At 33.8% G+C, this 27,145-nt stretch overlaps 1 protein-coding gene across 1 annotated transcript in view; it reads right to left on the bottom strand.

Annotated features, from left to right (window-relative positions):
- The window catches only part of ADGRB3 (adhesion G protein-coupled receptor B3), a 696,487-nt gene that overhangs the window by 262,592 nt on the left and 406,750 nt on the right, over positions 1 to 27,145 (bottom strand). Inside the window, exon 17 of the mRNA XM_081296489.1 lies at positions 18,797 to 18,840. Within this exon, the coding sequence (XP_081152615.1) occupies positions 18,797 to 18,840 (44 nt within the window). The remainder of the gene's footprint in view (positions 1 to 18,796; positions 18,841 to 27,145) is intronic.

Below are 27,145 nucleotides of genomic sequence, written 5' to 3'. Positions count from 1 at the left end.
GAACAAATACAAAATTTTAAAAAAAGAAATATAAAAAAAGTATATTCATTTATGACCTAAAGGGACTTCTAGACTTTCATATTAGAAGCACTCTAACTAAAGTATTTGAAAAGTTTCAGAAAGAAATGAAAATTTCCACTAAAAAAAGAAATTGAATAGTGGAGCATGCCAGGCAGAGCACACCTGTAACCCAAGCTAGTTGGGAGAATGAAACAAGAGAATTGCAAGTTTGACACCAGCCTCAGCAACTTAATGAGATACTTTCTCAAAATTAGAAGGGTTGGGAGAGTGTCTCTGTGGTAGAGAAACTCAATGCCCAATACCATGAATAAATAAATAAATACATACATAAATAAATAAAGGACTGGGAGATGTTGCTAAGTGGTGGAGTGCCTGTGGGCTCAATCCCTAGTACTGCAAAATAAAAACAAAAACAACAAAACAAAACAAAGCAAAAACCAGTTAATGTTAAGCATAAAAACAATCTGAGATGGAACTGTGCATACAAATGGTGATTTTCAAATGTCTTTAAAGGTATTCTGGTTCTTTCACATTAAATTTTGTTTACTGTTTATATCTGCTCTGTACCTATATGATATTAACAAAGAAATTGTCAAAATTAGCATGATAAAGCTAGAATATACATGAAGAAAATACATAGGCAGTATAGCAATTACAAACAAGCAAGGTGTGTGAGAGTTCCTGCATGTGCACATGTGTGCACATTCTACTATACCACGACATAGAAGCAATTAATTTTAATAGGCATCTCTGTTTGCCTTTTTTCAAAAACCACTTCATGATTACTCTGGAAGGAACTCTTGAACTAAAACGAAAAAGTAAACAAAAGTACTAAACTTTCTTTCAGACAGACGAAACTATCAAAACATCTAGGTAAACTGGTAAATCTTAATCTAAACCCAATCTCCTTAGACTTTAATATTATTATTTTTAAACCCAATCTCCTTAGAATTTAATATTATTCACTGACTGGTATTCCATGCCTTACCAGGCTAATTATAATTATTTTCACTAACTTAATATGTTGAGTGTATCTTCGTACAAATTTATTTCCCTCTCCTCAATGTACACCTGTCAGCTGTGTGTCCCAGTTCATCTCCTCCACCTCTAACTATGAGGATGCATGGGATTCTATCCTCACAAAATCCACTTCAGAACCCTTCTATGTTAAAAGCCTCCCATGCTTAATCTTTCCCATTCTGACTACTATTTAAACCAAGTAGAATTTTCAAAAATAATCTGTATTCTTGCCATTCAGTCCAGTTTCCTCTTCAGTAGTACAACTTGTAGACATAGTAGGTACTATGGTGAAAAGCAGCCTAAGGAAATTATAAGACTGTGGGTTCATTAATTCTGATTTGAGATAATTAGAATAAAGAAAAGTACACCCAAGGAAAAGCTATGTTTTTCTGTGCTAAACAAAGTCCTAAAACAGAAAGACCACACTGATGCCTTCAAATAGGAACATAGCTTTTGTTCTCTTCGTGAAGTTTAAATTATACTAACCTGTGATTTATATTATTTTAAGCCCTCATGAAAGTGTATTGACACATGTACTTCAAAATGCTCTATATAAATATTTAGCCTTATAGATGATTGATCTGGGCATTGGCACTTTTTTTTCACAAACAAATGCATCCAAATGTGTTTTTAGCCTACATCATATGACTAGAGATTTGGATTTTTAAATTTTTAAAAGTTGTAAAGTTTTTTTTTAATATTTAATCCTATGTTGCATACAGAGTGCTAATCACTAGAAAAATGCATTCAAGAAAGTAATGGCAGCAAGGTTCTAATACATACAATTATTAATACAGAATGATAGTTTTCTTCAGTTGAATAATCTAATCTTTCATCTTTTGAATGCCAATTTAATTTGGATATGTGTATCTAAATGCTAAATATTAATTAGCATTTGTAGGTTAGAACACTGTTTTTGCCAAGTCAGAAAGTAGTTTGACCTAAAAAAAATCACTACTAGCACATTTGCAAATAAACACAGTAGCAACTAATAAATGAATTGTTTCAGAAAGAAGAAACGGCATCTTTAACCATTTAAATGACCACAGATAACAGCATGAAAGTCATCAATTTTGATGTCTAATCAAAAGACATTAAGTAAATTCCTTCCAGAAGAGAATAGAGTCTACATTGATGAAGTGTTGCATAGATTCTCTGGACCACTCTGAGAGACAGCCTCAGTTTTTCTTTCTCTTTCTTTCTCATATATTATAGGTCACCAAGTTCTGTTGGCTTTAGGTCATAGACACTTCCTAGCCTGTTCACACCTCTACATCACACCTTCATGGTCCAATCCCTCTACTGTCTGTCCAGCCTGAATTCTTGCAGCACTCTGAAGCTTTTTTCTGTCTGTAGTCTTAGAGCTGCCCATCTTAGATCTGCCCACCACCTCCACCCACTGAACCAAGATTCCAAGTATTCTCAACAAGCTAGATACTCTAACATCACCCTCTGTACCATTACGCGTACTGCTTGTTCTGTTTTGAAAACTTCCTCCCTCTGTCCACCCCAATGTTTAATAGGCTAATAGCACCTTCAGGAATCAATTCAGGCATAGTCTCTTCTGAGCAATCTTCGTTGGACCTGCAAGTCTGATAGCTTTGCTATCTACATGCAACACATTTCCTTCCATGCAAGAATGCATGGAATAGTAAGTGACTATATCACTGAGTGTGTGAATGAATGGCCATTGGGTACCCACCCACTATGGTTCCTATTTATCTCATTAATTTGGAAATACTCATGACTTGCCTTGGAAAGCAAGACCATAGTGTACTTCCAGTGAAAGGATGGTCTGTCCAGTGACCTCACTCCTTACTTTGCTATGTACAGGACATCATTACAGGCAAATTGCAGCATGGCCAGGTTTCCCAAGAGGCCCAACAAGAGCTGAAGGCACAGAAGTACTGAGGCCACGCACTTCCTTGAACAAAAGGTATTGAATAACCCATAGGACAGTAAGGGCTTAGAAAGATGTGTAATGTTAAGTTTACATACTCTCTATGGCTATTTGATTTTTGCACGTAGGTAAGAGAAGTTTAAAAATAAAAGGCTAAAAGGGCTATTTTAAATAATAATTCTGAAACTTAATATATGTTAGACCCATTTGGAAATTTAAGTTGCAAAAACAAAACAAAACAAACAAACAAAAAAACCCACATAATATTTATATACTCTTCAGAGTAGATCTAATTTGGGGGCAGAAGTCTACAATTTTCAATAGTTCTCCTCTACCAATAGTTCTCAACCAGGGATGAACTTGCCCAGCCCCAACTGCAGGGACATTTGGTGATATCTGGAGATAGTTTTAGTTATCAGAACCATGAGGTGGAGAGTGCTACTGGTATCTTGCTGATATCTAGTAGGTAGAGCCAGAAATGTTTCTAAATTCCCAAAAATACCAAGGTTGAAAGATGTGCTACTTGGTAGAGAGAGAGAGAACATCCTAAGGCAAAAACATAAGAGTCAGCCTGGAGTATGTTCTTTCTTTCTTTCTTTTTTTTTTTTTTTTTTGCAATGCTCTTTTAAAAAAATTATTTGTATATGACAGCGGGATGTATTACAATTCTTATTACACATATAGAGTACAATTTTTCATATCTCTGGTTGTATACAAAGTATATTCACACCAATTTGTGTCTTTATACATGTACTTTGGATAATAATGTTCATCACATTCCACCATTATTTATAACCCTATGTCCCCTTCCTTCCTCTCCAACCCCTCTGCCCTATCTAGATGTTCGTCTATTCCTCCCATGTTCCCTCTCTTAAATGGAGTATGTTCTTAATACAGATATGAGGAGATCAAGTAAATCCTAGAAAGACTTTTAAAAGGATTGTACGTGGTTATGAAAGAGAAACTCACTTTACTGGAATTTTCTTTGTCAGATATTTTATTCTCCAGTGATGCCGAATAATGAGGTTTCAGTGTACTATTAATTTACTTATCCCTAATAGCAGAAACTCAGAAGAGTGTATGATATTTCTACGTATCCTGAAAGGAAGACAGTAATAGTTCAGGAAAAAAGACTGATGTAAGTGTTCCTTCATCAATCCACTCACTCATTCACCAAATATTCCCTTTAATCTATAATTATTAAGCATCTAATTGATATATACAAAAAAATCTGAAATTATATACTTTATAAAATGAATGATTATGCCTATGTTCAGAGTATGTCTCAATAAATATGCTAATATTTTTGACAAATTTAATGAGAGTTTGAACTGATTCATGTACTCCTGACATCTTTTAACACTATTCATAGAAAATACTATTATCTACTTTTAATAATAGTAGAAATCTGTAAGTGACTTTACTGAGCATTTTAAATATCAGAAAGAAACATGATACTTCTCTTTAGAGTTTCAAAGAACTTCCACTAATTAACCCTTTGTCTTCTTAAAAATTAAATTATCACTCCCTAGTATTTCAAGACAAACATAAGCCTCCTTTTATAAACCTGCAATCTCTTTGCATAAGAATAGTTTCTTTCACCAATTGTGGTTGATTTACCATTTAGCAGAACAAATTAAGAACTTATCAGTAATTATGAAAATAATTTCTTTCTTTTATTGAAATGCTTTGCGGCTCTGTAGTTTAGCACATTATTATTCTGGGTGGCGTAGGTGTTGTTGAAAGGCAGTGTGAAAATAAGAGCCTGAATTATGAATTCTTCCCATGAACACTGAATCACTGTATTTTCTGTGGCAAAAAGAACTTATTTCGCTTTTGAAAGGAAAGAAAAGGTAGAACATGAACATTTCAACTTTCAGAAAAACATAAGATGGCTATACCACACACATATATTGAACCAGATGAGCTATCAACTTTGAAATAGTATTGTATTCTTTTTTTTTATCTATCCACAAAACTTACCACTTTTTTAGTGTAACAAGTATGTTCATATAGACAAGGAAGTCACTGTGCAAATTTGTTATACAATTGAACAATTCATTAAATTTTAATTTAGCAAGTATTTATAAAATACATAATCTGCTCTAAGTATTATGTGTAGGTGTTAGAAAAAATAAAATGGGGTCACATAGTAAGGGATCCAAAGATGAGAAGAGGCTTCCCTGGGAGAGCCAATATCACTCAAGACCATCTACTAAGTTTTGTGTGCCTGAATCTATAGAAGGTAAATTTTTTTGTGCTTAGCTTTTGAAAGAGAGCATACATCGCCACGGCTTGTGACTTGTACTTAGGTCAGGCTGAAACCTCTTAGCAACATAGAAATTACATTGAGCTAAGGCATAAATTTTCTTTTAATTAAAATGATTATTAAAAGGATAGTTGCTCATCTGTAACACAGGTGCATGAGTAGCCTGAGATCTTTTCAAACAAAGGTATTATTTTTCAGTTAGCTGCAGTACTGGCTAGCTCTCTATGGACTATTTTCCATTTTCGTCTACTTATAACTTTTGCATAAAGAATTTCTTCTGACTTTCCAACTGCCTTAGCTCATTTGGGCTGCTCTCACAAGATGCCTTACTCTGGGTAATTTATGAACAACAGAAATTTATTGCTTATCATTCTGGAGGTTGGAAAGTTCAAAATCAAGCTGCCAGCAGATTCAGGGACTGGTGAGAGTTCCTTTCTATGTGTCCTTATATGGTAGAAGAGGCAAGAAAGCCCTCTTGGCACTTTTCTTATGAGAACACTAATACCTTGACCCAATCAATACCCGGATGCCCCACAAACATTCAAATCATAATACCAAATCAGTTTAGGGGTACACAAACATTCAGACCATAGTACCAAATCAGTTTAGAATTCACACCTGGATAACCAGTTATTTTTCTGTTTTCCACACATTTCTAGATTACATGATATGGACAGTAATGACTTTAGAACAATAATGTTAAACTCTCTAAGTTTCACCTATCTTGTCAGGAGACTTGAAGTTAACATAAATGAAACAAAATACATAAAATTCCCTTTGTAGGTAGTGGAGATGGATGGTCCTTTTTGGAAATCCAGTTGTAGTTTAGACTCAAGTTACATACAGTATAGGATTCAACATGTTTGGGCTTCCAGGTGGGAAGCTGACTAGATGTAGTCTTTGATTAAGTAGTATTTTACTGCACTGAATTCTGAGACTTCATATTATATAGTTTCAATTATGTGTCTAATAACATAGTTTAAGATGTGTGCAAAGGAATCCTTTGCAGACTAGACTACATTTTTTTTTAATCTTGTGGACTGATTAAATTTCAGAGTCAGCTTAATTGAATATATATTTCAAGTACACAGGTATCTACATTTAGCATTTTCTGGGCTATTGCCACTGTGATAGTTGAAATAGATAAAAATACACATGTGTAGAAAACTTTCTTTAATGAGTCTTTTTTTCCCTCTCTTCTCACTCTCCAAGAAAATTGAATGAACAACCAACCAAGTAACAATAACAACCAAATAACCCTGTAGCCAATTTCAAGTCCTTAGCTATAATCTCAAGTACAGTTTCATAAAACCTAGTAAACACAACCTCACTTTAAAAGATCATAACTACAATCTGCAAGTGACAGGAAATAGTACCATCCACTTCGAGTTAGCCTATTAAGTATACCATCTTAGGATAGTGTTGATTTTGGTGAAAATTCAGAGAAAAGGAATTTGCCCAGTTCTTGTCAAAAATACAATTCTACTAATTGCATCCAAAAGCAGTTTCACAACACCACCAGCTGTTTGTAAAAGCAGTGGATGCACAGCCTTTTATATGTTGTGCATTGGCAATATAGTTTTTAACTATTATATTGGGGATATTAATATATTTTTAAGTGTAGATTTCCAAATTACCTTCCTATTTAGACCATGACTGCATATATTTTAATACCTTCTTTTATTTTCAAATTTTGCAAAATGTCATTTGCAATAAGAAGTCAGTTTGATTCCAAATATAATCTGCAAAATGTTGTTACTGATTTATAACCATCAGGTATAATTACTTATGTCTGTTTTTTCAAACAAATGAAAATGATTAAACAGAAGACTTTAATTTTCAACCAAAATCATTATCAGTATGTGCATTCTTATCATATTACTTCTCCTCAGTAGCCTCCAAAGTTGAACCTAGAACCTATGTAATTTTTAACCAAACACTAAAATAATTTTCTTTGTGTTGACCTCATATTTACTAATGTTCGTTCAACTCTATATTTTGAACATTTTAGAGAAGAATTTTAGTAGTGATTTTAGGAGCTATTTACAAATACATAATAGATTAAGTAGTGCTATGTTGTGGATATGATTTTAACATTTTCTCCAAGGTTCATGTGTGGGAAGCTTTTTCCCCCAGTGTGGTGATGTTAACATGTGTTAGACCTTTAAAAAGTGTGGCCTCGTGGAAGGTCATTAGGTCATTGGAAGTCTGCCCATGGAAGGGACTAATGTAGATTTCCTTATGGGACCTCAGTTTTCTTTGGCTTCGTCTCTTACCATATGGTTTCTTCTTTTCTCCTACATTACATGTAAGTCCATTTGCTATGAAGCGCTTGCCAGAACCAATGAAACCAGAATTAGACAGGCAGTCAGTATAGATAGGTAAATCGAGTCAGGTCAGATTGAGTCCGGCCAGTTTTGAGTGAGTCCAGGGAAGTTGGAGACTGTCCCCTGAGGGATTGAAATGTTAATTCCTTCAGAGCCCTTCCTCCACCCTTATCAAGAACCCGCCCCTGCTCCAACCTGTTGCTAAGGTAACCTGTCCCAGGAATTGCCCCTCCCTACAGGGAGCTATAAAGTTGTTAATTAATGTGTCCAGGGCTGCTCCATCCTGCCCTTTCCTCTTCAGCCCACCTGTTTCCTACCTTTTGGCCATCCCACAGAGCATTCCTGGGACTAGTCATGTAAGGAGGAAGGAGAAAGATAAGGGGAAGAGGCAGGAGAGCAAAGGAAGCCTAGGATATTTAAAAAGGGCAGAACACCTCGCTTCTGGGGATACCAGGATACCAGCTATGGCCCCCTTCTCCCTCCTGGGAGAAGTCTGTGTTACCCCCTTTTAAATAAACCCTGCTTTAATAATGCTTGCCTTGGTGTGCTTCTCTAATGTTCAAACTTGAACATGCGAGGAAGCAGAACTCATCATTAACTGGCGTATCATCAACTCTATGTTATTTAGATATTCAGACACCAAAACTTTGAGCTAAATAAACCTCCTTTCTTTATAAGTTCCTAGACTCAAGTCTTTCATTATAGTAACAGAAAATGAACCACAGTTGGTTAATAATGTCTAAGGAGAAATATTAGGTAGTATTAATTACTGAGTGTTTTTGTTATATGAAACTTATAAAATAGTTATTAACTAGAGTACAGGTAGGCAATTCTGAAGCTTAAATTAAGAAAGGAAAATAGCAAATTAAATATTAAGGAAAATGTCCAGTCTGTTGTTTATAAAATATATAAGTAGGGGAAATTTTAGCTTGAGTCATTCAAAGATTAAAAACATACAATTCGGGCTGGGGATGTGGCTCAAGCGGTAGCGCGCTCGCCTGACATGCGTGCGGCCCGGGTTCAATCCTCAGCACCACATACCAACAAAGATGTTGTGTCCGCCGAGAACTAAAAAATAATAAATATTTTAAAAAAATTCTCTCTCTCTCTCTCTCTCTCTCTCTCTCTCTCTCTTTCTCTCTCTCTCTCCTCTTTCACTCTCTCTTTAAAAAAAAAATAAAAAAAATAAAAAATAAAAACATACAATTCTAAAATTATCTAACATGAATTATCAGCACATTAAAGCCTGTGTCTTTTTGAAATAGAACCACAGACATTAGTAAATTAAGAAAGGTTCGCCAGGGGCCTATCCTTTACCAGTCATCTCTAGGTTGCTCCTATTAATACTACCTCCATTAATTTTTAACAACATAATTTAAAAAATCTTGTCAAAAGAGCCACTTGGAATCATCCCAGGGACCCTAAGAGCAGTATAAATTGGTGACAAATATTGGAGGAGTTCCCAGTTTTGCTATTATTGATTTCTAAAACATTTTGTTTAAGTAAATACTTTGGAAATGACCTCAGTGACTTTCTGAGGATAAGAGGAAGTAAGCAGGTATTTGGGGCAATATGCACAAAATCTGTTTCACACAGTGCAGACTCTGATGAGAGTTTTTGTGGCACCTGGCTGCATTTCTTATCTTTACGTTCCCTGGGTTATGGTTTTCCCCTTCCTATTCTTGAAATTCTTCCAAAAATATATGGCACCTTTAAAAAATAACTTTTTCAGAAACACGAAACCCATTGTTTAAATAATATGAACAGCTATTCTCTTTGTTAGATCATCCCACTAACCAGCCAATGAACCAGACAACTTGAGCATACCCTAGACCTTTATTGAGCACCTGACATATTTTAGTTAGTGGGCCAACGTTGATAGAAGACTTTTTTTCAGGTGATCCTCACAGCCACCTATGTAATAGGCAATGTTATGATCTCTTTGATTTTTAAAGTAATATAGAACTTAATGGAATTAGACATATTCTAGCTATTTTAGTTATAGTTTTGCATAATATTGATTCAAAAATTTAACTAATTTTCAGTTACATAACCTCAAATACATAGACAAACTTAACTGGAAAATTGGGAACCTTGATTTCCTATACAATTTTCACTAAACAATAGAAAGGAATATTGAACAATATTATTCATTTAAAATACTATGGCTTTTCCAGATCATTATTCATATGGTAAATAATTGACTATAGAAAAATATTATCTAGATGTCATTGGTTATATTTTTGAATTTAGAAATAACCATGAATAAGGCAAAGAGTTTTTGTTCATGAATTTTAATAATCTGCTTGAAAACTGATATTAAAGAGTAGACACATCTCCTTTACTATTTTGTTTAGTTTTAACTAACACACATGGATTCCTGATTTTAAAAAATCCTTTCATACAAATAAGTATATTGACCAGAATTCTTGACTGTTTTGACTTCATAAAATATGTACCTTTCATTTCATAATTTATGTCTACACCTCTCAGGCATTATATAATGTAACTAAACAGTTGGGATAATGACCACTGTAGGGTTGGGGTAAAGGCATTCAGACTGCAGACAGAAGATAGAAGGCCACTTGAGGGAAGGTAATGGAACACAAGAGAACTCTAAAATAAAATGTAGCTCTCAGTGGACTCATGAAAGCCAGATGGGTTCCTGAAGTGATACCCTGCCCATTTGCAGAACTGCTAGATGAACATTAATTTTATAAATGAATGATGGCATCTTGGAATAAGTCAATCTAAGGAATGGAAATAAATCAACTGATATAAGTGGCATCCCTTATTCTTCTTATCTTGATTCATCCACTCATAAAAATTTTATCTTTTAATACACTAGGTATTCATATATCTTATGTTGTCATTGCTTCCCAAAACCCTTCCCCCATATAAAACTAATAAGGCAGGTGTTTTTTTATCTGTTCTCTGATACATATGTCAAGCCCTTGAACAGCAAAACAAATCATAAATTTTCAAGAAAGACTTGTAAGATTAATTAATGAATCTATAGAATAGTATTTTGAATTCTTCAGTAGAATTTACAAACATGAATGTGACATACTTACATTCTTCAAATACTGAAGTTTATAGGAAAATATAAAATTGTACCATAAGGAAGAAGATATAAGTTTTGTGGAAGGTGTACACTTAGAGCTCTTTAGGGTTGCATTTCCTTATATGCATGCTGTGGGACATTTGTCTATCATTTAAGAATTGTATGTGAGAGGAGATACTGATTTAGATTTCCTATTTCCAGCAATAAGATATTTTTATATTAATCTTCTCATTTAAATATTATTAGAAGTTTTGAAATATATTTGGGGAAAAAATTAAAATTATCCATCCCTCAGGTGAATTTGCAGTCTGTGTTCACAACACCCAAGTGGTCCAAGGAGCCTCTGGACTCAGTTCAATTTAAGTGATCCTCAGTTACAAAAATATTACCAAGCATTAAGTAGAGAAAAATGCAAATTATCTTCGGATAAATGTACTTTTATTTTTGACTTCAAAATAGTCTTTCCAATAATTTTTAGGGGTGTTTAATATGGCATAACCTAGCACACTAGGAAATAAAGTAATCTGAGTAAGGATTAGAGGAAACAAAAGAGAGTAGAGATGAACCCTTGAATAGTTCAACTGTAAGAATTATCAGTCACAGATTATAAAACAGTTGTGTTTACTAGATAGAAGAAATAAAACAAAAACTTAAAAATACCTTCATGGACTAGAACACTCTGAAAAACAATGCAGCAGATAAAAATTATATCAAATGCAAATTTTACAAATGAAAAAAATGACAGCTACAAATTTAAAACTATGCATAATCAAATAACAGATTAGACAACACTGATGAGAGAATTAGTGAACTGGATGATACATTGAAATGCATATTTGAGGGGGTCTATTAGTTTCTTATGCATTACTATAACAAAGCATCTGAGCATGGGTTACTTTATAAATAAATTAAATTTATTGTGGCTCACAGTTCTGGAGGTACAGGGTTAAGGAACTTAATCTGGTAATGGTCTTATGGCTAACAGAGTCCCTAAGGTGGCACAGGGCATAATAAGACAAGAGACAGTGTAAGTGTGTGTTTGTTTTTCTGTCCTCTGTTTGGCTGCTTTCTTACAAAGCTAAGAGCATTCAATCATGGGGGCTCAACCCTGATGACCTTATTTAATCCTAATTATATCCCAAAGTTTCTACTTTTAATCACCATAGTGAGATTGGTTTCTACCCTCTTAATACTTTACAATGGGGATTAAATTTCAACACATGAATCTTTGCAGGACATACTCAAACCATTTCCAAACCATAGCAGCAAAAGAAAAAATATGGAAGAGAGTTTATGAGATGAAGGAATACAGGAAAAAGTTCTTTGTCAGAGCTCCAGATGAAGAGGAGACAGATTATGGATGAAGCTATATTTGGAAAAAAAAAAAAAATGATGGTTGAGTTTTTTTTCAGAATGAATGGATCAATTTTCTCCACCCTATCCTGACCCTGCTTGCAAACATCTTCCTTCATTTACCCCAATGTGATAGCTAATCAATATTTTCTTTGTGCCAAGACTGGAAAACCACTGGAAAACACTGTTTGGGCAGGGGTTGACAATTATTTTTTCTATAAAAGACTTGATAGTAAATATTTTAGGATTTGTGAGTATTGTCATTTCTGTTGTGAGTCACTTCTGCAGTTCTTGTACAAAAGTAGACACAGACAACACATAACCAGGCATGACTATGTCTGATAGAACTTTATTTACAAAACAGCCAGTAGTCTGAACTTGTGCCTCAGGCTATAGTTTGCCAATCCCTACATTAGGGGGTTCAGGCAAGGGTTACAATAAAGAGCACATGTCACCATTTTACTCCCAATGTTTGCCCTCCATATTCATGTCGATGGAATTATGCAGTGTTTCTTGAATTTTATAGCTTGCCCTAATGGACATAATGGGTTGTAAATAATATTACAAGCACTTAGGTAAACTTTATCATTTAAAAGTGGTTATTTGTACACTAACAAATTTAGAAATGCTCCTTTAGGAGACTGGGCACTTAACATTCAATGTCACAAAATTTGTAATGTAACATAAAACATTTTAAAATTTTATGAAATATCTTAAGGGATAAAAAGAAAAAAAAAGGTCATTTTGGATTATAATGTCTTCATGAGAAAACATTCAATAATGAATATCATGAAACTTCAAAAACTAAGGCATAGTATACTATGGCAGAAAAGGGAAAAGTAAATAAAACTTTATTCAGTTTTCTACCAAGGAATCTTTCATTTTACTGTTATATTTAAGGAAAATTAAGATTTCTGTTTTTTACAGCATTTTCTGAAAAAAAGCATGGTTGTTTTGCAAAAACAAAAGTGTTATCAATAGCAAACATCAATAGTAACCAATAAATCTTCTAATATTGGGCATTGTTATTATTTTGGGGGAATATTAGGGATTAAATTTAGAGGCACTCAACCACAGAGCCACATCCCCAGTCCTATTTTGAATTTTATTTAGATATAGGGTCTCACTAAGTTGCTTAATGCCTTGCTTTTGCTGAGGTTGGCTTTGAACTCAAAATCCTCCTGTCTCAGCCTGCAGAGCAGCTGGGATTACTGGCAGGTACCACCATGCCCAGCCAAAATAGTATTTTTCTTACTATTCCAACTACAGAGAAGCCAACATGGTCTTAAGAACTGTCCAGTAAATTTGAACATGTTGATACCTAGGGCATATATTGGATGAAATTACACAATGAGTTCATTTGGAAACTGAATACCTTAAATATGATTTACTTCCAAAGTGTGAACTATCATGATGTCCTGAATTATACTTTTACATATTTTAGCAGACCAATATGTACAGGAAAAATAATAAACCTCCTTGAAGTTAAATAGCTTTAAAATTCTGTCTTTGGCTAATTGAATCACCAGGAAATTCTAGAAATAGTGACTTAATGGAATAATGATATAAATATGCTGAATATTTTGACTATAGACTTTCTTCATCCCCCCCCCCGTCTCCCCCTCAAAAAAACCCATGCAAAACAAAAACCAAAAATGGCTCCATAGGTAACCGCAACTCTATAGAGTCTTTCATACCCACCCTCTCAATCAATAAGACCATTACATTATTGTTTTAGGTGGTTGGTTTCTTTATTAACTATTGTATAATGTGTCCAACAAAACCACTTTCTTATGCTTTTTACTTTTTATCCATATTTGCTTTCCCTTAGTTTAAACAGTCTTATGAAAGAAATGCTTTACTTGGTTATTCCCTGTAGGATAGAGGTTGGCTATCTAATAGAGAAGTTGGGTATAATGGCTTAGAATTTCTAAGAGGTAATAGATCTCTCCATATGTATGTGTGTGTGCGTGTGTGTGTGTGTGTGTGTGTGTGTGTATCTAATGCATAGGCATGTCAATCAGCCAGAAAGCAAAGAAAACAGCAATATTCCTAGGATGATGGGATGAGGGTGGGGTGTTAGCTTTATATTTACCAGGTATTATATTTTGAGGTAAATGAAATACAGTCTTCCAATGTGAATGATAAAAGTAGAGGAAGATGTTCTGGGTATGGAGAAATCAGGATAACAGAAGGAAAGGAGAGGTATCACTTCAATCTAGTGATTTAACTTTTGAGACAAAATAAGCCAATGTTAGCATTGGTCGAGATATGAATATCATTACTCTTAACAGCAATAAATCAATTTGAAATGTAGAAAAATGGGAAAATTCAGTTCCTAAAAGCTTCTGGTAGACAAATAACAAATAGATTGATAAAACTGTGTTGTAATAGTTAAGCAATGACCACAATGAAAACACCAGCAATTAAAAACTCTAGAATATTTTTTGAAAAAAAATGTGATCCTTCACAGACCTGAGAGTATCAAATATATGACATCGAGGTTCCATAGAGAAAAACTACAGGATAATTTAAAGAAAGGATTATAGGTTTTTCATGGAATGCAATCATGACATATAATCCAATACTCTAAATTCAAATTCAGATCAACTCAAAAAACATGCAGATTATAAATCAGTCAAGCAATAACTCTGTAACCCATTTTAGAAAAAAAATTTAAAAGGCTTGGAAAACTTGGAATGGAACCACCATTTAGCCCAGCTATCCCACTCCTCAGTTTATAGCCAAAGGACTTAAAAACAGCATAGTACAGTGACGCAGCCACATCAATGTGATTCACATAGCAGCATTATTCACAATAGCTAACTTGTGGAACCAACCCAGATGCCCTTCAGTAGATGAATGGATAAAGAAACTGTGATTATATATACACAACGGACTATTACTCAACTTTGAAAGAGAATACAATTATGGCATTTGCAGGTAAATGGATGGAGTTGAAAAATATAATTCTAAGTGAAGTAAGCCAATCCCCCCAAAACAAATGCCAAATGTTTTCTCTGATATGAGGATGCTGATCCATAATGAGGATGGGGGCGGGCATGGGAGGAATAGAGGGACTTTAGATAGGGCAAAGGGCAGGGAAGAAGGGAGAGGGCAGCGGGGTAGGAAAGATGGTGGAATGAGATGGACATCATTACCCTAAGTATATGTATGAAGATATGAATGGTGTGACTCTACTTCATGCACAACCAGAGAGCTGAAAAATGGTGCTGTATATGTGTATTATGAATTATAGTGCATTCTGCTGTCATATATAACAAATTAGAATAAATAAATAAATTTTAAAAAGAAATATTCCTCCTACTAAAATAAGACTATTTTTGAAACAAGAAATTATTATCAACTTGTTTCATGGGTCACATGTGATGAAGTATTTTTGTCGTTCTGTTAATTAGTGAGCCAAAGCAAATCAAAATATGTTTTTAAATTGTCTAAAATTCTTGTGCTTTATGATACTCAAATAAAATGCCTTTGTTTGATATTATTGTGGCAAAAGATTACAGTTAGAAATAAAATTATTTGTTTGTAATGGAACAGTACTGTAACAAGTTGTAGCATCCTCCCTTCAAATATTAGGGTAATAATTGCTAGAAATATTTATCAACTGATAAAACAAAACAGAAATGGGAGTATTAATTCTTCAATAAGACGAACACTTGAGAAATTGGTAAACCTTCATTTGTACATAAAATTAGCTAACAAGTATTTGTTAGATGTGATGTGTAAAATATCCTACTCTAAAAGGCATTAAAAGTGCAATGGTGGATAAGAAACATAAAGCATTTCTCTTTCTTCTTCTTCTTCTTCTTTTTTTTTTGTACCAGGGATTGAACCCAGGGGTGCTTAACCACTGAGCCACATCCCCAGCCCTGTTTTTATATTTTATTTTGAAATGAAGTCTTGCTAAGTTGCTTATGGCCTTTCTAAGTTGCTGAGGCTGGCGTTGAACTCATGATCCTCTGCTTCAGCCTCTCAAGTCACTAAGATTACAGGTGTGTGCCACTACTCCCAGCTTAAAGCATATCTCTTATGGTGCTTATTTTCTAGTGGCAGAGAGAGTCAGAAACTAAACAAATAAGAAAGTAGGGAGACCTGCTGTAAGAAAAATAAAACAGGGTGATATGAAGAGAACAAGAGAGTAAAACTATGGATTAAGTGGCCAGAGACATCCTTTAGGAAAAATGTACAAGGAGAAACAGAGAAAAACAGTTTACAGAAGAAAATTAATTAGAAACCACTTCAATAGCTCTTGATTTAGGGAATACTAGATCAATTATGATATGTCTATATGATGAAGCAGGAATAAGGAAAGGCAAATATATAATATAATATAAAAATTTCCAAAACATATATTGAATTTAAAATTGAGGCATATTATAAGTAACATAACATGTATGTAAAAATTTGGTTGATATCCATAACTGCATATATATTTCAGTGTGTTAAAGTATGTCAGAAATTATTCATGATAAAATGTAAGAAAGAGTGACTTTGGGGATATGGGTGGGTGTAGAGATCCAAGGTGGTGATGATTAATGAATCTTTTTACCTTAACAGTGGGTTTTAAACTTTTATAAGTAAAATATTTGAATGAATTGCTTTTGTTATTAAAAATTAATTAAAAAATTTAAACAGGATGAAAACTTAATAAACTAAAATCAAAGCACAATTTCGAATCTCAACTTTATTATTGAGATCTTTAAGATATCATTTAAGTCAACTCTTGTCTGTATTTTTCAAAAAGTAGTATTATGTCTCCACTATTAACTATATTTGAAGGATCTACAATACTGTTTAATACCAAACATGATTGGAACAGAAAAACAGATGTGAAAGAAGAAATAAAGTTGCCTTAACCTTCACTGTTGAAAAACTCACCCAGAAAAATAATTTGAATGATGAGACTATCTGACAAAAAGCAAGATGGGACAGAAGTTCTGTCACAAAGGAGAGCTTTTTGATTGTTTTCAGATACATCAAGGAAACACTAACTACATTGATCTCTTGAAATCATCTGCTTTGAAACACAGCTAAATACATCTCCTCTTCCAGGTGAGTTTTCTTCAAGGACAAGTGGAAAGTTGAGTTTTGTAAAACTACACATGTTCTTTGAGAGGGATAAGACCATGGTGAGGGGAAATGAGTGTGGTTGATTCTGAAGAATAACACTGACCTCAAACACCAATAGTTTTTAAATTAAATTTAACATATTACCCTGTCTGTGAAAGGAAACTAAAAGAAGGTGCGAAGCAGGCAACTGGGTCTTCTTATAGTGTCATTTGAACAGTCCTAAAGGACTTTGGGAATAATTAACACTTTCCCCTGTTTGTATCAATATACAACCACATTCTTCCTACTAAAAGATACCAAAACTAAGTCAAAGTTAGTTATTATTCATGGATATTAAAATAGCTATAATAAGGAGTTTTTCCTTGAGCAGAAAATATTCAATTAGATTTTTGTAGCATTTCACTTTTCCCTCAGCTATACAACACATCAAGAAGCATCTTAGAATATACCACCAGTCTTCTCTAGCTAATGGTAGAAATGGCAAAGCCTGGGAGCATTTTTCTACCATAAATTTCTCTATGAGATTTCAAAAAAGAAGATAATCATGGCATCAGTAAGGGCAACCAGCTCATATTACTACCAGAACAAGATGGGCATCTCTTTATGGTACTAGGTTCCTGAAGAAGAGGATCCATAAGACATCAGAACCTATAGTAAAAAAAACTGCTTAACATTATTGATTTGTCATCCCCATGAAGATAATTGTAGTTTAAATTATATCAGTATGATAGGACTGAGAAGAGTATCAGGGGGTTTGCCCTTTTCCTAGAAATTCTAAGCATGTTTCTCATCTATACTCTGGGAGAGGAAGTGACTTCATAAAACCTCAGATGTAGAGCAAATCTCAGGGGAAGAACTCCAGAGAAAATTCTTAGAAAACACAGAGCTCAACAACATGGTGCTCTGACATAAAACACATGGTAGTGTTTACCTTAGGGATTGATTCATACTTGTCTCCTCTCTCTTCATGCAAAAGCAAAGAAAATAAAACAAAATAAACAAAACCTTCCCCCCAAAAAAGGCCAAAAAGAATTTGGAAGCCACAGTAAATATATATGGTATTGAAGTCTTAGACTTAACTATGGGTTTTTTTTCCTGCTTTTTGAGACATTAAAATCTCTTAGAATTATCAACGAGATAAATATGAGTTTGACCAGATTCATTGCAATTACTTGTACTGACAATTAAAAAATCATGAAAGAAGTACTCATTCTATTTAGTACAATTATTTTCTTTTGTCTTCATGAATTTGTAAAACTTATGAATAAAAATCAGATGATATCATTCAGTGCTTTTATAAGAATGCGGTTTGGAAGGACCATATAAATATTGCTTTATTCTGATAATAGACACAAGGTCATGCAAGTAATGTTTGAGCTAAATGACCACAGAGATTGCTGTTTTATTCTGCAATGCTAAGCTGAATTACTAGGACAAGATATTGAAATAGCATTTGAGCTTCTATAATTCTAAAATCTCAGAGCTTTTAAAAAAGCCCTCAATGAATTTACATTGCAATGTGCTTTACTCATTAGGTAATGCAATCCTTTCTTAAGAAGTAACCCAATGGCATCATCACACATTCATCATGCTCTCTTACAGATTCAAAGAGGAGAATGTTTTCTTTCTGTGTATAACTCACATCCTACTGACTTATCACATTCCTGTTAACTAGCAGGCAGCTGAAATAATTTAATGTGCTTTGAATATTTAGTTCAAAATAATTTAAGAAAACATCTGTCACTTACGTTTTTGAGTCATCCCATAACACACAATAGGGATTCAAAGTACCCTAAAAATAAGCAGAGAAGTAATAAATATATTGTGAGTATACACATGAAAAATTAAAGTATTATTTGATATCATTATTTGAAATGATTAGTTGAAATTCAAATAGAATGGTGGATTTCTTATCTTGTGGTAAGATACTTTGAAGATTCTACATCAATTTTTTTTTTCATGAGAAATTTGCATTTCCTTTCTCACAGATTTGGTGACTCACTTTGTGAAATTCTAAGAAAATAACACATTTGTTTCAAATATAACCTGTATTTAGTTCTGTTAAAAATTGAAAGTGAAGCTACCATATTTTGATGCTTCTAACTCCATATTTATTTCTCTAAAATATTAATTTCTGGGTTATTTTCTTTAGGAAGACCAAGGTATTGATAATATTTACATCACAGGAAAACATCCCCCTTTTTTAGTTTATTTTTTATTAGTGCATATTGATTATATGGAATAATGGTTTCATTGTGACATATTAATATAGGTATATAACATTTTTGGTTATATTCACCCCACATTACCTTCCTTTACCCTACTTTTCCCCTCCCCCTGTTCCCTTTCTCTTCTATGATACTTTCCTTTCTACTTTCATATCATCTTTTATTTTCTATATTCCACATATGAGAGAAAATGTGTGATATTTGTCAGAATTTCTGAGTCCGGATTATTTTGCTTAACATGATGATCTCTAGTTCCATACATTTTCCTGAAAATGACATAATATTGTTCATTTTTTGTAGCTGAATAATATTCCATCACGTTTATATTCCACATTTTCTTTTCCTATTTATCTTTTGGTGGACATCTGAGCTAACTTGGCTATTGTGAGTTGTGCTATGATAAACATGGGAATGCAGGTATCTCTATGGTATGCTGACTTTAATTCCTTCAGGGCTATACTGAGGAGTGGTATAGTTCGGTCATATGTTAGTTATATTTTTAAGTTTTTTTAGGAACTGCCATACTGATGGCCACAGTAGCTTCACTAACTTACAATCCCATCAATATTGTATAAGCTTTCTTTATCCGTGAATCCTCATTAGCATTTATTGTGCTTCTATTCTTGATGATACCAATTTTTACTGCAGTAAGATGAAATCTCAGTGTGTTTTCTTAATTTTTTTTTAGATGTTGGTGGATATTTATTTATTTATTTATTTATTTATATGTGGCACTGAGAATAGAACCCAGTGCCTCACACATGCTAGGCAAGTGCACTGAGCCACAACTGCCCCTGCCCCAGTGTGTTTTTGATTTGCATTTCCCTGAAGGCTAAAGAATGCATCCTGTACTATACCTGTGTGTACTCATCAGCATCACCTCCCTTTCATCCTCTAGTTGCTTCTTCTAAGAAAGAGGTGATTGCATTAATTTTCCATTTCCAGAGAGTTGGTTGACATTCAGTATCCTCTTAATCAAGGGATAATATTTGTATCAGATAATGTTTAATGAATTTTTAAGGAAAAAAAAAGTGCTAGATTTTTATTATGTTGAATAATTTTATATTGAGTAGCCACCATCACTTTCAGGATGACACAGTGAGTTTTCCACACTTGTCTAGGGTTGTGTATTGATGAATACTGATTTTTGGAAAAGTGTTTTTTCCTCTCTACTTGCTGACATTGATTGGATTTTATTTTGCCCCACCTTGAAAATAACTTAATTTTTTCTTTAAGCAAAATCTCAGATTCGTACAAATTCTATCATACCCCTGAAGAGTCTTCTGTTATCCATTAAACATATTCTGTTGGTTCAAATTCTTTTATCTTCCATGCCCTTAATTTCCTGGAGCATACACTTTTAGAGTTCACGTAGGGTAATCATCCTCTGTGCCCACCCATGCAGAGAAGAGTAGTGCTACTGCCTATCCAATTTAGATGCCATATTCCCAACAATGCAAACTAGGATCACATAAGATATTTGGTATTTGCTTCCTGAGCTTAGCAGGCATTACTCATACATAGCAGTCTTTTGGGAGCTTTTAAAATTCTGATTTTGGCATCCCACACAGTCATAATTGCTTCCAAGCTTTGTGACATTACAGGATTAAAAGCAAACATGATTATCTGTGTCCTCATCCAACCAAATTGTTGATAAAAGTAATGAACAGGCCAGCACGATTTAAAAATAACAGTTTCCAAAAAGGTCACTGGCTCCCTTCTACAGGTAGACTTGCTCCACTGGTGCCACCAAGCTTCCATCCAACCCTTAGGTTTCAGCTTTGCATATAAACAGATAGTTACTGGAGTGTGTCTGATAAAAGCAATCTCTCTAAAAATCTAGGTGGTATCTTTGCTGTGTGTTTCTAAGTGATATTGCCTGGATCCATTCTAAAAATTTGTTAGAAATAAAAAGTAAGCTTATTAATCTAAGTTTTATAAAACACATCTCAGTCTCATTTATTATCTATTTTAATTGATGCCTTTGACTAACTCCAACATTGTAGTACCACAACTACTCTCCAGGTTCTTCTAAGATCATGTATCCAAAATTTCTTGGCTGTCAAATGCTCATACTTCTATGCTATGCCCCTAGAACATTAAAAAAATTCTCTTCCCTGAAAAAAGTCACAGGCCTATAGAGGTAGATAACTCACGTGAAATGATTATGTTACAACACAAGGGAAATAGAAACATCAGTAGTGATAGTTTCTTGCATAAAAGACAATGAGTCTGTGCTAGTCTGAGTGTATTTCATGGATGCTTTGGGTCCTTATCTGCTCCTCCAGAAGGCATAGATCCTGTGTTCATGGGATGAAGGAGAGAATGGTTCTTCAAACTGGTATCTTCTTCTACTTTATGAGATATTATCTAGATTAACCTGGATTTTTTTATATAGCTTGTGAATTTTTGATAAACTTTCAGCATAGTTAAAACACTGTATCATAATGTTATGCTGTAACCATCAAGGTTTTTATTCAACAGGGTCCAGAGCAATATCATTGGAATACCACGATGAAGGGTATGGGTGTGCACATTTCATGGCTTTAGAAACCAAATGTAGGTGAGAAACCTGAGATAAGAGACCTCTGAATCTAATGCATTGATTTTGCTAATCTAAGAGTGAGATTAAGATAAATCTCTACATAAAACAATTCTGGATACTGCTTATATGCTTATTATTTTATAAGTATTATTCACAACATGTTACAACAAAAATCTAGTAACATTAGAAAATAAATATAATATAAACTAAAAATTTGGATATCTTTTCCTTTTGACTCCCCTAAAAAATTTCAAATGAAAACATAAAGATGAGAAATGCTTCTTTTATTCCACACCTTGGTCAACATTCATTTTTTTCCTTCACCTTCTTTACCCCTTACTTCTTGACCCATTGCATGCTTCTCTCTCTTCCTGTTCTTATGAAAATTCAAAAACTCCATTCACCTGAGAGTTATTATGCATTCCAAATGCATCATTCAATCTTGGGGTATACATACTGGGATGCACAAAACAGTCAGATACTCCTCTGTGGATATTTATCCTAGAATAACCACAATGCACAGACTTGTGATATGAGATGAGGTCTATAAGTTAAACATTTGAAGTTTAGACAAATAGGCAGGACAAAAAATTAGAGAAATCTTAGTTCCTGGAAGACCAATTACTTCATAAGAATTGGAAATGGAAAATATAAAGCAAAAACCAATGATGAATGAACTCTAACCTTATGAAAATACATATATACTGGCTAAATGGTTCTTCTAAGAAACTACTTGGAAAATACGTTACAAATTTTAGATACTTTTCTGAAAGGGACTGTTCTACAATATCTGTTATAAGGAATTTACAGGAAATCAATAATAGGAAATGGTAAGCCCCATGGAGAGCAGTAACAAAATGGACTGGCGGGAGCTAGAGGGAATCCAACAAGCTGTGAACTTCACCTCTACAAGCCAACTTAAGAAATACGTCAAACTAAGAAAACAGAAGTTGTCAGGTAAATGAGACAGATGGGCTAATGAAGATTAATTAATCAAGCTGTCAATATAATTGACACTTGAAAGTATTAAAACTGCATGTATTTGAAAACTTTTGGGAAAGATATACTCTTCTTGACAAACACGTTTTTTGGCAAATCAAACAATCCGCCTCTCTTGGCTCTACTCAAAATAGTACAGTTTAACTTGAGTTAAACATTTTAATCATACCCTCATAGGCATTTTGAAAATGCACCATGACAATACCCAATCACCATAGGTTGTTCTATGCACCACTTTTAAGCATCTTTGTTGTTTTCTATTACTTTCTCTGTTTCAACATCAAGGACTGTATTTATTAATTAGTAGAATGTAGCCCCAGCTTTGGTCAATGACTTTCTATGGGTGATTCTTTTCCCTTTTTGTTTTCTTATCTTAATATAAAATAAGGGATTTGGACATCCTTTTTAGCTCTAGTTCTCAAATGTTCTACTATGATACTCATAATTAAATTTCTTTCATTCTTTCAAAACTTTCTTCTAACTGCCCCCACATGGAATACTTTATTCTCACTATAGTAAAACAAACAAACAAACAAACAAACAAACAAACAAAAAACCTCTCACAATGTACAGAATGTAGAAGAAAGTTAGCAAGATGAGTTAAACAAGGTCATCCATTTATTTATTTATGCATGCAAAAATTTTTTAGTTAATACCTATTACCTTCCAGGTATCGTTCAAAGTACTTTCATACACTGTGGAAGAAAACCAAGTTCCTGCCTCGTAGATGTCATTACAGTGAAGGGGCAGGAGAGTGACAAAAACATCAACAGACAAATATGTAATCTGCTGGATGGTAATAGGTGCTATAACAAAAAGTCAACCACAGTCAGCAGCAAAGACCAGGGAAGCAGATGCATACTGGGAAAGAATCACTATTAAGCCTTAATAATTTGAGCAGAGATCTGAGTGAAGTTGCTTATACTAAAGAAAAAAAGAAATTACAATAAAAGTAAATAAGGTCCAAGTGTCTTCAAGTTTTTCTCCAGTGTTTTTAAATATGGATAAATTCAAATTCACATGCTATTTTAATCTTAATCATACACTTGCTCTCTTCATAATGTTCAAATCATTTTCCCTATACTTACTCTAGAATCATCTAGGGTGCTGACTTAACTTAGATTCCTTGGTTCTAGGAATTTTGAGATGTGTGTTAAAAATAAAAATGTGCATTTTAATAATTTTTTATCTACATCAAGTTAGGAGAATCATTGCTCAAGATGTAAAAAGAAAAAGAAATAACATGTCAGAGATGTTTAAAATCTATACATCTAACAATTTTAAAATATACAATGCTTTAATATTTTACTTTAGTCACCATTCTGTACAATAGATTATTAAAGCTTGTCACTCCTATCTTAATTATACTTTGTGAGGTGATAGATGTGTTAATTAGTCTGATTTAATGATTGCACATTATAAACATATATCGATACATCACTTTGTACCCCATAAATACAATTTTTGTTTGTCAATTAAAAGTAAAATTAAAAAAGAAATAACATGCTTACTCTGTTTTATTCAACTTTTAAAACTGATCATACTCAAATACTGTAATAAATTACTAATCTGGAAAGTTCATAACTTTTTTGTAACTTTTTTCTGTCCTCTTGAAATAAAAATAATCTCTTGCCTGTGGAGACAAAGTAAGCAAATAGATAAAGTGGCTCAGGACACGAAGAAGGGCAATGATTTCATCTTAAGTATTTTAACATTTCCAGTGCTCTGAGTCAGATGTTCTAGGATGATTCTTTCTGTCACGTCATCCAATGAATTGTACATTGATTTCTTGAGCATGGATGAGAGAGGGACTGTTTACCTGACGCTATACCATCTCTCCTTAATTTTCTAAATTTTAGACAACAAGGCATCACACACAAAAAACTGACCAGTACAATATGTGCTTAGCATGTGCAAGAACCTAAGTTTAATTCCCAGCATTAAAACCAAAATCAAAACCAACCAACCAGCCAACCAACCAACCAACCAACCTAACAAACAAAATCCCCAAACCAACTAGATTTTGCTGAGCTTATTCTGACTTTGATTCCCACTAAAATTGAATTGTTGGTATTATATGCAATTGCACAAATTAACCAGACCTACAAAAGATGAATTCATATCCAGTTTATAATTTTACTATTAGTTGAAAAAGGACATATTTTTAAAAAATCTTAGGAATTCCTGCTAGGCAAATAAGGTATTAGTAAATGTAAATTGTTCTATAGTCAAATCTATGAGATGTTACTACTATAAGCTGATCAGAGAAAGGGAACCCTTTCAGGAGTATATCTTTTAACAGAAAAATAGCCCCAAAGTCCCTGAAAGTATTATACATCACTCAACGGGATCATGTCGCTCAAACTGTGATTGTTGCATATTCTTCAAACATATTCTCAAGGTTAGGATAAATAGTGGTCCTTGGCATAGCTTTTGTTTGTTTGTTTTGTGGTGCCAGGAATCCAACCCAAGTAGAAGGCTAGCATTCTACCACAGAGCCACATTCCCAGGTTGGTGGTATAATATTTTCAATGAATCTTAAAAAGAGCTAAGTCTAGCTCTTACTCTTTCTATATATTATTATTATTATTTTTTATTTTGGGGGTGGTAGTTGTCTTGTATCTGAAGTCAAATGGGCCTCATTGATGATGTAATAATGTATTCTTACTTATTAGGAGTTTGGAAGCATAGAATATTTGAATGGACTTGTGAGGATTCTACAGGAAGCATCACATTACAAGCCAGTTAAACCAAGGTTATGGAAAATAAAGAGCTTGATTTAGCTATAGGACAATGATCTAAAAACGATTGAAAAGAGAAATGCAGAATATTATTTTATCTGGAGGAGTCATACCCATGTCACAATACTCTTCTTAGGAAGATGGTGGCTATTTAATGGGACCATGAGGAGAGAGCATATAGTTAATTCAGCTTCTACTATCCAGTTACTCAGTAGACCACATTAACCAGATGACACCATTTTTATGGATGCGGTAACAGCTTGCTTCTCTAATTTCTGAGACCTGTCACTAGCCTGATTGTTCATTATTACCTAATGAATACTGTTTGTCATGTTAGAAGCAGTAAAATGTAGAACCATAATCAGGAGCTTTTAAAAATGTGTATCCTTCAAAAAGAATCATTGCTTCAACATTGATGTCTTAGAAAGGATTATCCCTATATGCTTGCATCATTTCTAACAATGTTTACACAGGGTCTAGTGCATCTTTCAGCAAAAAAAAAAAAAAAAAAAAAAAAAAAAAAAAAAAAAATACGCCTTTTTAAAAAACTGAGTATTTCCTATGATTTGAAGTAGTGCATAGCAGCTTTAATAAATTAACACCAAATCCCTAGATTCCACGTAGCATACCAGTTAGGTCTTTCCCTTTATATTCAAGTTTAATAATGTGTCCTAATAATAATCATATGAGTTTATAGCAGATACTAAGGCAGGCAAGGGTGATTTTCACTCCTATAGTCTACATGCTGACTGAAGAGAAGTTTCACTAAGTTTTTTCAGGAGCACAACATACGTGCAGATATCAGGGTTCTGCAGGACATCCAGCACCTCCTTCTGCACAGCCCTTCTTTTGGCTGCCTAGGCAATGCTATTACATGATGTTCTCTAATTTCCCCTAATAGTCCACCACCACTTTACAAACTTGTGATCAAGTTTCTAAAGTGCTTGCTACTAATAAAACTCAGGACAAAATACTTTCCAGTTGCTAGTTGCTTTTCATTGAATAATGTATTATTAGTATTATAGTACATCTGATTCAAAACAATACTATCAATGTATATTTGTATAATACTTTCAATTTCTAAAAAATTTTTTGTATTACTCCAGTTCAGGATGTATTTAGTTTTCTATTCCTGCTGTTAAAAAAAAATTACCACAATCATAGGAGCACAGTACACCCTTTTTTTTTTTTTTAATTTCTCAGTTTCCATAGGTCAAAAGTCTAAGAGTTCAGTTCTACTTAAGGGTTTCACCAGGTTGAAATTGAAGTGTTGGCAGAACTTCATTTCTTTCTGAGAATCTGGAGATGAATTTGGTTACAGTTCCTTCTGATTAAAGGACTGCATTCCCCATTTCCTGGTTGACCAACTGGGGTTGTTATCAGCTTTTAAGAATGTCTGCATCCCCTGGTTTGTGGCCCTTTTCCTTGTCTGGACAAGACAGCTGAGGCTGGTTGAATCCTTACATTTCACATTTTTGTTCAGTACTGGGCAACATTCTATGCTTTTAATAGCTCATTTATTTAAACTGGGCATACATATATAATCTGGAATAATTTCCCCATCTCAAAGTGCTTACCCTTACA

This window comes from Spermophilus citellus, assembly GCF_964194105.1.
Source record: "Spermophilus citellus genome assembly, chromosome: 5".
In the NCBI taxonomy this organism is placed as follows: domain Eukaryota; kingdom Metazoa; phylum Chordata; class Mammalia; order Rodentia; family Sciuridae; genus Spermophilus; species Spermophilus citellus.
This window is presented reverse-complemented; position numbering and strand designations above follow the sequence as displayed.